The following is a 12,049-nucleotide window of genomic DNA, read 5'->3' as shown; positions in this document are numbered from 1 at the left end:
CCTAATTCGCTGCATTGGTTGATATATATATATATAAATTGTGGAGTACAAAATGTACTCCATATGCACTCCGTATGTACTCTGTAGTTTTCCACTTCTCTGTGTGTATGAAACTTCTCTCTCACTGCAGACACACATACCCATTGTTCTCATGTGTACCTTCCATGGGGCCACATAGCAACTGTTATCATGCTTGCCTCCCCGTTGCCGCATCCCAGGAACGGCCTGGTACAGCAAAAGATAAGTGCAACAGACTTACAGACACTTACGAGGCACAGAACATGATTAACGTAGATGTTTCCTTCATTCCTTTGTAAGATTACACCTTCGTTGATGCAGGAAACATAGTGTATGACGCAACGGACTGTTCTATAAAAAAAACACTATCTCTAGCTCAGGGGCAGAGCATATCCTCACAGACGAACCTCTGTGTGGCCTTATGTCTCTCCATCTGCAGATGCATTAAAGATTCTCTGTTTGCTTTAATATTTATCCGATGATTATTCTCCCCAGAGGTTGCTGGGGTAAGAGCCCATTAAAAGGATAAAGGAAAATCCACAACAATTTATATATCAGTTCGGTCCAGAAATATTTGGACAATGACACAATTTTCATAATTTTGGCCCTGTACGCTACCACAATGGATTTGAAATGAAATAATCGAGATGCAATTGAAGTGCAGACTTTCAGCTTTAATTTGAGGGTATTTACATCAAAATTGGAGGAAGGGAAGGGTTTAGGAATTGCAACAATGTTCATACATAGTCCCCTCATTTCAAGGGACCTAAAGTAATTGGACAAATGAATATAATCATAAATAAAATGTTCATTCTTAATACTTTGTTGAGAATCCCTTGATTGCAGCTGTCTTCAGTTGTTTGTTTGCAGGTCTTTCTGCCATAAGTTTTGTCTTCAGCAAGTGGGATGTATGCTCGATCGGATTGAGATCATGTGATTGACTTCGGCCATTGTAGAATATTCCACTTCTTTGCCTTGAAAAACTCCTGGGTTGCTTTCTCAGTATGTTTTAGGTCATTGTCCATCTGTACTATGAAGCGCCGTCCAATAAACCTTGCTGAATTTGGCTGAATGTGAGCAGACAGAATGTTCCTATAGACTTCAGAATTCATGCAGCTGCTTCCGTCTTCTGTCACATCATCAGTAAACACTAGTGACCCAGTGCCATTGGAAGCTATGCACGCCCATGCCATCACACTGCCTCCACCATGTTTTACAGATGATGTGGTGTGCTTCGGATCATGAGCCGTTCCAAACCTTCTCCATACTTTTCTCTTCCCATCATTGTGGTACAGGTTGATCTTAGTTTCATCTGTCCAAAGAATGCTGTTCCAGAAACGGGCTGACTTTTTTAGATGTGTTTTGGCAAACTCTAATCTGGCCTTTATATTCTTGAGGCTGATGAATGGTTTGTACCTTGTGGTGAACCCTCTGTATTTGCTCTCGTGACGTCTTCTCTTCATGGTAGACCTGGATAATGATATGCCTACGTCCTGAAGAGTCTTCTTCACTTAACTTCACCTGCGATCATCAACCGCTGTTGTCTTCTGTGGACCCCTGGGCCTTTTTGTGTTGCCGAGCTCACCAGTGCATTCCTTTTTTCTCAGAATGTACCAACCTGTTGATTTGGCCACTCCTAATGTTTCTGCTATCTCTCTGATGGATTTTTTCTTTTTTGCAGCCTAAGGATGGCCTGTTTCACTTGCATTGAGAGCTCCCTTGACCGCATGTTGTGGATTCACAGCAACAGCTTCCAAATGAAAATGCCACACCTGAAATCAACTCCTGACCTTTTACCTCCTTAATTGATGATGAAATAACGAGGGAATAGCCCACACCTGCTCATGAAACAGCTTTTGAGTCAACTGTCCAATTACTTTAGGTCCCTTGAAATGAGGGGACTATGTATGAAAATTGTTGCAATTCCTAAACCCTTCCTCCAATTTTGATGTAAATACCCTCAAATTAAAGCAGAAAGTCTGCACTTCAATTGCATCTCGATTATTTCATTTCAAATCCATTGTGGTAGCGTACAGGGCCAAAATTATGAAAATTGTATCACTGTCCAAATATTTCCAGACCTGTGTTTGTATATATATATATATATATATATATATATATATATATATATATATATATTAGCAGCTGATGAGTGCACGATGCACGGAACAGGCCTGTACTGCAACGTATTAAAAACTTTTTTTCCTGTATCTGTATTGATATTCCGCTCCTCATTAGTTGAGAACTTATAACAACACCATTGACGGTTTCGGAAAAAAAACGCTATATATATAGCGGGGTTATTTTCCGAAACCGTCAGTTGTGTCAAGTGCTCAACTAATGAGGAGCGGAATATCAACACAGGAAAAAAAGATTTTAATGCATAGCAGTACTGCTATGCATTAAAAAAAGTTTCCTGTATCCGTGTTGATATATATATAATCCAGTGAGTCAAGTAAATTCTTTATGAAACAGCACAAGCCTGTTTCATGCCATAAGCAATCATCAGCCACCAATCACTGGATTATTTTGCTCCTTATTTGTTGAGCACTTTCCTACCGTAGAGTGTTTCTTTAAACACAGTTTTATATATATATATATATATATATATATATATATATATATATATATATATATATATACAAAATCCAGTGAGTCAAATAACTTCTTTATGAGACAGTACAAGCCTGTTTCATGCCATAGCTATATATATATATATATATATATATGTGTGTGTGTGTGTGTGTGTGTGTGTGTGTGTGTGTAAGTACATGGATAGATGGCCATGGAGGAAACTGGAGTCAAATTCCTTGTATGTGTACGCCTACACATACTTGGCCAAATAAAACTCATTCTGATTTCAATATACATACACACACACACACACATATATATATATATATATATATATATATATATATATCAACACGGATACAGGAAAAAACGTTTTTATGTGCAACAGGCCTGTAATGCAATGCATTAAAACTTTTTTTCCTGTATCCGTGTTGATATTCCGCTCCTCATTAGTTGAGCACTTATAACACCATTGACGGTTTTGGAAGAAAAACGCTATATATATATACACACACACACACATATATGTATGTATGTATAATAGAAATACTATTATATATAAACACACACACACACGTTTTTCCCCTGGTAAGTGTTGTCAATGCTGTAACCTTTTTTTTTTTTGTGAAATGCAAAATGATCCAATGGATAGTCCCAAGTGCAGCCACTGACATACCAATTAAACTTTTGACAATCTGAAACTCAGTAATTTATGTAAGTGAACAATTATGTGCATATTTAGTGAAATTATCTCCCAGTTTAGTACAATTTAGTTCCCGTGGACTTTTTAATTGGAAATAAGATTATCATCAAGAATAAAGACTCATTAAAGATTTTGCTGAAAGATGGATAAAATATTTTGACTTCACAAATTGTTAAAGCTGTTACATGACTGTGGAAACACTATCATTTATCTCTGTATTTGGTAGGATCACACCATGCACCACGCAACACACTGCATCTTCTACTGAGGTGGATGAAGGGCAATAAGACACTGTTTTGTTTTGACTAAAGCCTGCTTATGTCAATTTGACTGTATGGTGAAAGGTCTGAAAAAAGGGCTGATTTACAACTAATCCTACATTAAGTGGATTAAGTAAATGCATTTCATTACCAGCTTTTTGGGGGATTGGTGGAGCTCTAGGATTTATGAAATAGCTTTTTCTTAGATGGACTTATGCTGTCACTGTTCTTAGATGGAATTATGCTAGGGGTTAATAACCTCCAGTGGCCCAGGTGCCACTTGTCCTTGGTGTTGACCCCTGTCTCTTCCAGCACTGCCTTGCTATCCCCACTCTTACCCCATGACGTGCCTACCTTGCACTGCAACTTGCCAATAAAAATGGGCCCATCCCAACTGCTTTCTCTGCACAACCTTACAGCCAAGTCTTGCTCTCATACTTGAGTTTGATTTGGAGGCCTGGTATCGGGTGTGGGGACAAAATGGGCCATTAACGATGGCAATCAGATGATTAGTATCAACCTGTCGATACGGTTTCTGACTCACAGCGAGTGAAGTTAGTTTTCTTGTGCGTGAAGTGTGAATCTTAAAGCATAGTATACGCAACAGGACTCAGGTGTCCAGAGTACAAATAAGACATCAGGTTTTCCAGCCGGACCACTTACTGCCATAGACAATCAAGGATACCTATTTGGAGCTCATTGTCAGCTGTCAGGGAAGGGTATCCCTCGACAGAGACCCCAGTAATCAATCTATTTAGCTGCAAATTCAGTTAAGCCACCTTTTTTCAGACTGTTAGTGATACACTGCTTGATAACTGAAATCTCCACGCCACTTTTCGATATCAAACGATGCGAGGGTTGTACATCTTTTTCAGACTGCACGCTCGTCACAGCTTGTTCAAAACGCTACTTCTTTCGGGGTTAATTTAGGGCATCAGTGGCTATTTGCATGAGTAAGAAATGTCCAAGCCACTTTCAACATCAAACGATGCAAAGGTCGTACATCTTTTTCAAACTACATACCAGTCACAGCTGGTTCAAAACACTACTTCTTTCAGGGTTAACTTGGGGCATCCGTGGCTAGTTGCATGAGTAAGAAGTTTTATGAATGGTTGGTGAAATGTAGCACGGGTAGTAACCACCTTCCATTACATATAAATGGAGAAAGGATAATTTCATGTCAGTGTTCCATACAGTAATGCTCATGGAATCAAACGATTGTGTATACAAAGGGAAAAGGTGTAGAGAACAGAGCAAATAAGTGTGGCTCTAAAACGCCAAGACATGGCATGTTGTACCTGGACTTTTGAGTGTACCGAGTATCCTTCCAGTTCCAAGACTAGAATAATAAAGTATAAGGTAATTTAAAAGCACCTGTCTGTGGTGGTTTGTTGCTTGTGTGTAGTCAAAGATTTGTCTCCCATTCCACAAGTTGTCAATTCATCTTTCAGATAAAATTATTAGCCACACGACCAAGGCCAGTGGAATTTGTTTTCGGTACAGAATGTTAACTCTGCAGCACAGTTTCCCTTTTAAAACAATGTAGTTACAAATGATCTAAATGACGGGTTACATTTAATGTGATTATGTCATGATCACTCAAATACGACAAGGCAGTTGACAGTTTATTTTCCCATACGGCATTACAAAATTCCTCCAAAATTAAACTGACTTGGTACAGACCGCTGCATAAGGAAAAACAAGAGAACAAATTAGATAGAAAAATATTATTTAGGTAGAAAAATAAGGATTAAATTGAGGCAGAGCAATAAATTGCTTTTTATGAAATCACTCAATGGGAGGCCAGAGGCTATCTCCAGGAAGAAATTACTGTCACTGACTTGCAAGATAGGTCTGGCCCTTAAGACTACACATCCCAACTCCCCCTGGACACCGTAGAGTTGATGTACTGTAGCGCAGTGTTAAAGAGGTTTCTGAGCAGCTGTGGGGCCTTATCACACACACCCTTCACCAGACTGAGTGTGAGAGCCATGATGACTTGTTCCTGAGGTAGGTTTTCCAGCCCACAAAACAGGCCTTGCTTCAAAACCCACTCCACTTCCAGAGTAAGGTGAGCTATCCACCACTACAGGGAATGAAGGGACAACAGACAAGTTTAGATAAGACATATACTCCAGAAATGTGGTTGTTTTGAAGGGAGTGATGTTTTTTTGGGGGTTTTTTTGTAATTCATGGACAGTTTAATCATTGTAAGATTATTTAGCCTCTGGTTTCCGAGATTGTGGACAGTTTTGGTGATTTGATACTTAACATTTACCATTAGAATATTCATTCCTGTCTTATGCATAATTCAGTCACACCATTATGATTATGTACCTAGCGCCATATTAGCAAGTGACTGCAAATATGTAATACCCATTTCAAACATCTTGTAGGACTATTAATATCTTCACCCCAAAAAAATAACATTTTAAAAAATCATACCACCTGTTATGAATATAGCAGTGGGAGCATGAATGACGACAAATGGCTATATTGGCAAGCTAAATAACGGGTTACATTTAAATAACGGGTTACTCAATTTCCCCTCGGGGATAAATGAAGTATTCTGATTCTGAAGCTACACAAAATGTGATTGCCACTGTCTATGCTGATTTTGTTGAGTAACTAATGAAAATTTCACATGCCATCATCACTCTATAATGTAACATCAGAGAAACCATTACAAAGTGCCCAAGATCAGGGCAGACTCACAAAAACTGGTGCGTTTGACAGGTTCCTGGCTAGGTTGCGGGAAGCCTGAGTCACAACCCTCTCTTCAAGCTGATCTGCTATAGCTCTCAGTTCTGCTGTGACTGCCTGAAGGGCCTGTGCTTCGTTAGGGTTAACTGGAAGAAAACACAGCATTTGGTCAGAATGTGCTTGAAAGCCAGGTTGTGGGTTAAACAAAGAGGACAATGGAGTAGAAAAAAATGAGTAATGACATTTTAACACATGCAGTTTGCTATTTAAATCACTGATTCTTATGTCATAAGAATCAGTTTAAACAGTAGGATGCATATGATTCAAAGAGACTTAGAAAAATGCTGGTAAACCTGCAACTGATGAGTGCTTTTTCTTTTTTGTCAGCTAGAAAGGCACAAAGTTAATCAAGGCCAAGTGGGTTTCACTTCTTGCTTCCGCTCAGTCACTTCATTGATCATTTGTAGAAATAAAAGCCAGTATTTTACATAAATGAGAAGATACGTTGGCTAGAATTAAAAAGCTTTAAGAGCTTGATGGCAGACTGCTCAAAATCTAGACATTTCTTAAAAGAAATTAAATAGTTGCATACCCACTATAGTTTCTTCTTGAATATATTACACCCCTGGGTCAATGTCAGTTCTGTCTGAAAATAGTTCAATTACATTCAACACTCTTTTTTCTGCAGGCCTTTGTTTTGATAAACTTCACTTATTACTTACAAATGAATAAAAATGTTTTAGCAAAGAAAAACATATTCAGCTGCTAACTAGAAATGCTATTGAATTTGGGAGCATCATTTCTATTTCAGGCCACACAGTTGAAAATATGAAATAAATGTAAAATGTTCTAAAAAAAACTATATAAATAATATCAAAATTAATCCTCCCCTCCTCATTTCAAATTAAAAATTCTCTTTATAAGTCACTTGTGCTAACAAATTGAAAAAAACTTATATAAAAGGTAGCATTACTGAAGTCAGAGAGAAAATGAAAATAAAAATAAAAAGGATGAACCAAAGAAAGTTGAATCAGTTCATCTGGATACAACGTTTATTGACAGATACATTTCATCACTCACCTAAGTGACCTCTTCAGTCTTAACTGACTGCAGGTATCCCCACATATGCAAATATGGGCGTGACCATTAACTAGAGTTACATTGGCCATGTGTACTATTCAGAGTATTTGGGAATGTTTGCAATCGCAGCATTGTAAGATGGCGACAAATGTACTCTTAGCCCCCCCCCCCCCCCCCCGTTCTGGGATGGTCCTTCCCTCTTCACATAGATGGCCTCTCTTTCTCTTTGACTCCCTGTTCAAACCAGCGTTCCTCCCTATCAAGGATGTGCATATCCTTATCCTTGAAAAGAGTGGCCACAGGCCTGTAGATGGGTGTAGACTGGAGTCCTGGCCTGACACGTTAGCTCTCCTGTGTTGTGCTATCTTCTTGGCCAGCATCTGTTTGGTTTCCCCGATGTACAAGTCATGGCGATCCTCCTGGCACTTAACAGCGTACACTATATCGCTCCGTTTGTGCCGGGGGATCTGATCCTTTGCGTGGACCAATTTCTGGCGCAGCATGTTTTGGAGTTTGAAATCAACTGAGATGCAGAGTTAAGAAAATACGCATCTCAACTTTTTCGACACTATAGTGATGCAATATAGTGTACACTGCTACTGCCAGGAGGATTGCCGTGACTTGTACATTGGGGAAACTACAGATGCTGGCCAAAAGGATGGCACAAGGATGGCTCATGGTATAGTGAGTTGGAGAGCAGAAGAGGATCTGAGAGTGCGGGAGGGCGTGTGGATATGAAGGAGTTCGGAAAGATATGAAGGAGCTAAGTTATTAAGGGCCTTTGTGATGAGAACTACTGTGCCCAGCATGCTGTGTACGTAAGAGGAGGGGCACGCAACAATATGTTTAAGCGCAGTTCTGTACTGGGGCATTCTGGGATTGTTCTACTCTGGACTGGAAGCAGATGGCTGAATAAAGCACGATATTAATCGCAACTCCCTTGCCTGTCGTATATGCACGTGACATGGTGTCAGAAGATCTTCGAATCCACTTACCCCAATAATCGGGAACGGAGTTGGTCCGGTGAAACGAGGAATGGCAAAATGTAATCCCCCCGAGGCATTTGATTTCACACAACCGGCGGCATGGCTGATTTGGATTCAGAGGTTTTCCCGGTTTCGACTAGCAACCAAGCTAAATGCGGAGGAAGGTGAGATCCAAGTCAATTCCTTGACATACGCAATGGGGAAAGATGCAGAAGCTATTTTTAATTAATTTACGTTCGAAGAGGCTTCTCACGCTAACGATTATGACAGGGTGGTCAGTAAATTAAACGAGCATTTCGTACCATGGAGAAATGTCATCCACGAACGTGCATGTTTTCACCAGCGCTCGCAGAGAGCTGGAGAGACTGTCGAGGCCTTTGTGAGGAGTTTATATGAGTTGGCAGAACACTGCGAGTCCGGGGCATTAAAGGAAGAGCAAATTCGTGATACGAGTTGTGATCGGAGTTGATGACCGAGACGTGTCACAGAAGTTGCAGATGAAAGATGAGCTCACGCTAGGAAAAGCGGTGCAAATGGCCCGTCAGTTCGAACTGGTTAAATAGCAAAATGCGGAAGGAATTACAGCTGAACTGAATGCAGTTAGCAAAGCACAGGGTGCCAATGCCAACCGCCACCGCAGTAATGCTAGCAACCACTACAATAAGGGCGACGGACACGCACAGCGGCCCAAAACAGCCTGCCCCTGATGTAATCGCGCGCACGGGCAGCAGCAGGAATGCCCTGCACGCAACAGGCGTTGCAGGAAATGCGACAAGCTGGGACATTTTGCTGCCGTACGCAAAACCAGAGACGCGAGGGAGGTTGTTTACCAGGATGATGCGTATGAGGGCGAAGCGGAAAGTGAACGCCGCCCCTACTTTCTCGGTTGCATAGAGGGGATGGATTTTGAGAAAAAGAGGCAAGTGGAGTTACCGATCTGCGGCAAGTTGGTTAATTTTAAAATCAATACAGGGGTGGACATCACTACCATGTCACAGACTGCATATAGGTCACTGCCTGAACGGTCACAGCTCTTTAAAACATCAATCGACCTGAGAAGCCCAGGGGGAGCACTGCAGTGCGCGGGGAAATTTGTGGCGTGCACGGAGAGACGGGGGAAGATGCACAAAATTGGGATTTTTGTGATAAAAGGGCCAAATGCCAACAATCTATTGAGTCGCAGAGCTGCATGTGAAATGGGCCTAGTTTTTAGAACAGATCAGGTTAGCGAAGGTGTTTTCGGGGACATTGGATTGCTTGATTGTGAACCTGTCATGATTGAGCTTAAGCCCAATATAAAAAAAAACAGATTTTTTTTTTTAAATGATACGGGCAGCTGAATTCTGGACCAATTGAAGCTTATGAAGACACGTGAGGGGAAGACCAAAGAGGATAGAATTACAGTAGTCAATACGGAATGTAACCAGGGTGTGAGTGAAATGGAAACGGATGATCCGCTGTGGCGACCCCTAACGGGAGCAGCCAAAAGTAGTAGTAGCAGTAGATTCAAAACAGCACAATAACAACTGAAAACCAACGTTTTCCAAAAGACGCAAATATCATTTTCTTTTTTCATTCAGTTCATTTAAGTGGGGGCCATGGACTTGGAGACAATGAGATTTATAATGCAACTTGCTTGCATTGACTTGATAAAGTGAAACTAAAGCGTCGCAACACAGAAAAAATCGGACAGAAGTGATTTATTCACGGTACTCACTGGGTCGTTGCTGTTGTTCGAACTGAGGCTGGAAACCTCCAGACAGCATTTTTATGCTGCTGGGTGTGTGGCCGTCCGTTTGCAGCTCCCCATCCCCCACGGCGGGGTCGATGCAGGGGGCATCGCCGCGGGTGAAGTTGAGCTCCTTGCCCAGCGAGTCGACCTCCCTCCGCAGATCTGCCCCACAGTCCGCTTGGTGCAGGAAGGAGAGAAGGACCAAGGGGGTGCTGAGGCGACCAGAAACTCCCTCCATGATGTCCACCGATGATCACTTTTCTTCGCAGGTGTTGTAGCAGTTCCGCTAATTCGCCATACGGGATGCAAACGTTAGCATATACACGGAGAGCGATTGGGAGGGGGGGGTCCATAACGTTAGCTAAAGTTTGTATTGGAGACATTGCTAAACCATAATCGTTTGTAATAATAATAATAATAAGGATCATTAAATTTATATGGCGCTCTTCTAGACACCCAAAGCGCTTCACGATGAAGGGGGTAACTCACCTCAACAATTAATTCAACATTTAACTGCACCGTCTATGAAGCCGAAAAGAAGCTCTAATAATGTAAAACGTTGACAGCAAGGATCACGATCATAACGCTAATGATGTTTTCCAAATTAGCTCGGCAGCAAATTTATTAGTTTAACGCTACCGAGCCAATTAGGATTAGCGGATATCATCATTGCGAAAGAAAAAAAGTTAACGCCTGACTTAACTACTTTTGAGTGGGACAGATAACGAAATAGCTCTGCTTTCAACAACAACAAAAAAAATCTTTGCAATCGGTTTCACCATTTAAAACTCACCTTCTGAATCGTGAGCTACTTTCCTCGGCACGTCCAAGCAGCGTTACCTTGACCGAGGCAGACTTGTCTGTGTGATGAAGGAAGCCAGTGAGCCACAGACACAAACACACAGACACAAACACACAGGGACGGTTCGAAGCATGGTGGCGGCGTTTTCATACTTTAACAGGAAATGATTTTTTTTTTACGAACACGTCAGACAGCGACAAGCTATGGAGCCGTATCAGGGACATCGTACTACGACCAAGCCCGTAGCTGGGGGGGGGGGGGGGGGGGTCGGATGGCTCGAACGAACCTCCCCGCACAGCAAAAGGTCCACAATTTCAGGTGGTTTTTTTCCACGTTTTTTAAGTCCGTTTTTAAAGTGTGTCCCCTTTTTAAATAACGATGTGCAATTCTATACTAATCTCAAAAACGCGAATGAACAAAACTAAAGCCCTAACGTTGTTAAAAGCACCACTTTAGAGCATAGTTTCTTCCGAGTGGTCTGGCCCTACTTCCTCAATCAAACAGCGTCAAGTCACGCATAGCTTTACTGTCACTTTCTCAAAACATTGGGCAGATGTTCAGAAAAAAAAGCCAAATAGGCTAAGTTTTTTAACGGAACTCAGCACAAAAACTAAGGAAATTTGCGTTTGGTAGATGATTTCTTTGTTTTAACAATGCTTCTTGGCAATAAATCTTATATCAGGCACCTGATTGTCAGCACCTGGGGTACCAGAAGCTCAAAACAAGAATCAACAGCAGCAGCAAAATAAGCTGTTCGGCATTGGCAGAGAAGATTTGGCAAATTTTTCATGAGCGCAGCCCACATACTCAGCTCTGCTGCTCATCCCACAAATGCATGTTCCTTACAAATGTGACACCATTTAAAAGGAAAATAAACAGGCTTTCCAACGGTATAAGATTTATTGCCACGAAGCATTGTTACAACAAAGAAATGATCTACCAAACACACATTTACTTACTTTTTGTGCTAAGTATAGTTAGGTAGTTGGGATAGCTAAGGTATGCTGGCGTTAGCTAGCTAGCTATGAACGTTAGCTGTGAACATATTGTGGCGAATTCTACTGGAGTGTTCCTGCTGGAGGTCAGGGGGTTCATTTTCATATTACCCACGATGCAACTGAAGAGTGTTAATGTTTTGTTTATATTGTAGGATATTGAACATGTTAAAAACGAGCATATCTGTTACATATA

General features: G+C 41.2%; 1 protein-coding gene across 1 annotated transcript; it reads right to left on the bottom strand.

The window, feature by feature from the left end:
* Positions 1-5,173: 5,173 nt before the first annotated feature.
* On the bottom strand, positions 5,174-11,014 carry bida (BH3 interacting domain death agonist). The gene is made up of 4 exons (XM_056282540.1): positions 10,850-11,014; positions 10,042-10,342; positions 6,271-6,404; positions 5,174-5,641 (listed from the first exon to the last, which is right to left on the bottom strand). Exons 2-4 carry the CDS (start codon positions 10,292-10,294, stop codon positions 5,423-5,425), a joined length of 606 nt encoding a protein of 201 aa, XP_056138515.1. The 5' UTR covers positions 10,295-10,342; positions 10,850-11,014; the 3' UTR covers positions 5,174-5,422.
* Positions 11,015-12,049: the final 1,035 nt, after the last annotated feature.

The sequence above is a fragment of the Lampris incognitus genome, chromosome 6 (genome assembly GCF_029633865.1).
Source record: "Lampris incognitus isolate fLamInc1 chromosome 6, fLamInc1.hap2, whole genome shotgun sequence".
Taxonomy (NCBI): Eukaryota; Metazoa; Chordata; class Actinopteri; order Lampriformes; family Lampridae; genus Lampris; species Lampris incognitus.
Note: the sequence above shows the minus strand (reverse complement) of the source record. Positions and strands in the feature narration are given on the sequence as shown.

What these genes read in the sequence shown, in the direction of transcription:
- bida (XM_056282540.1), bottom strand. Translation starts at nt 10,294, where the DNA reads ATGGAGGGAGTTTCTGGTCGCCTCAGCACCCCCTTGGTCCTTCTCTCC. An exon ending in CGAACAACAGCAACGACCCA is followed by an intron (nt 6,405 to 10,041) that starts GTGAGTACCGTG and finishes GTTTTCTTCCAG; the next exon opens with TTAACCCTAACGAAGCACAG. An exon ending in TGTCAAACGCACCAGTTTTT is followed by an intron (nt 5,642 to 6,270) that starts GTGAGTCTGCCC and finishes CATTCCCTGTAG; the next exon opens with TGGTGGATAGCTCACCTTAC.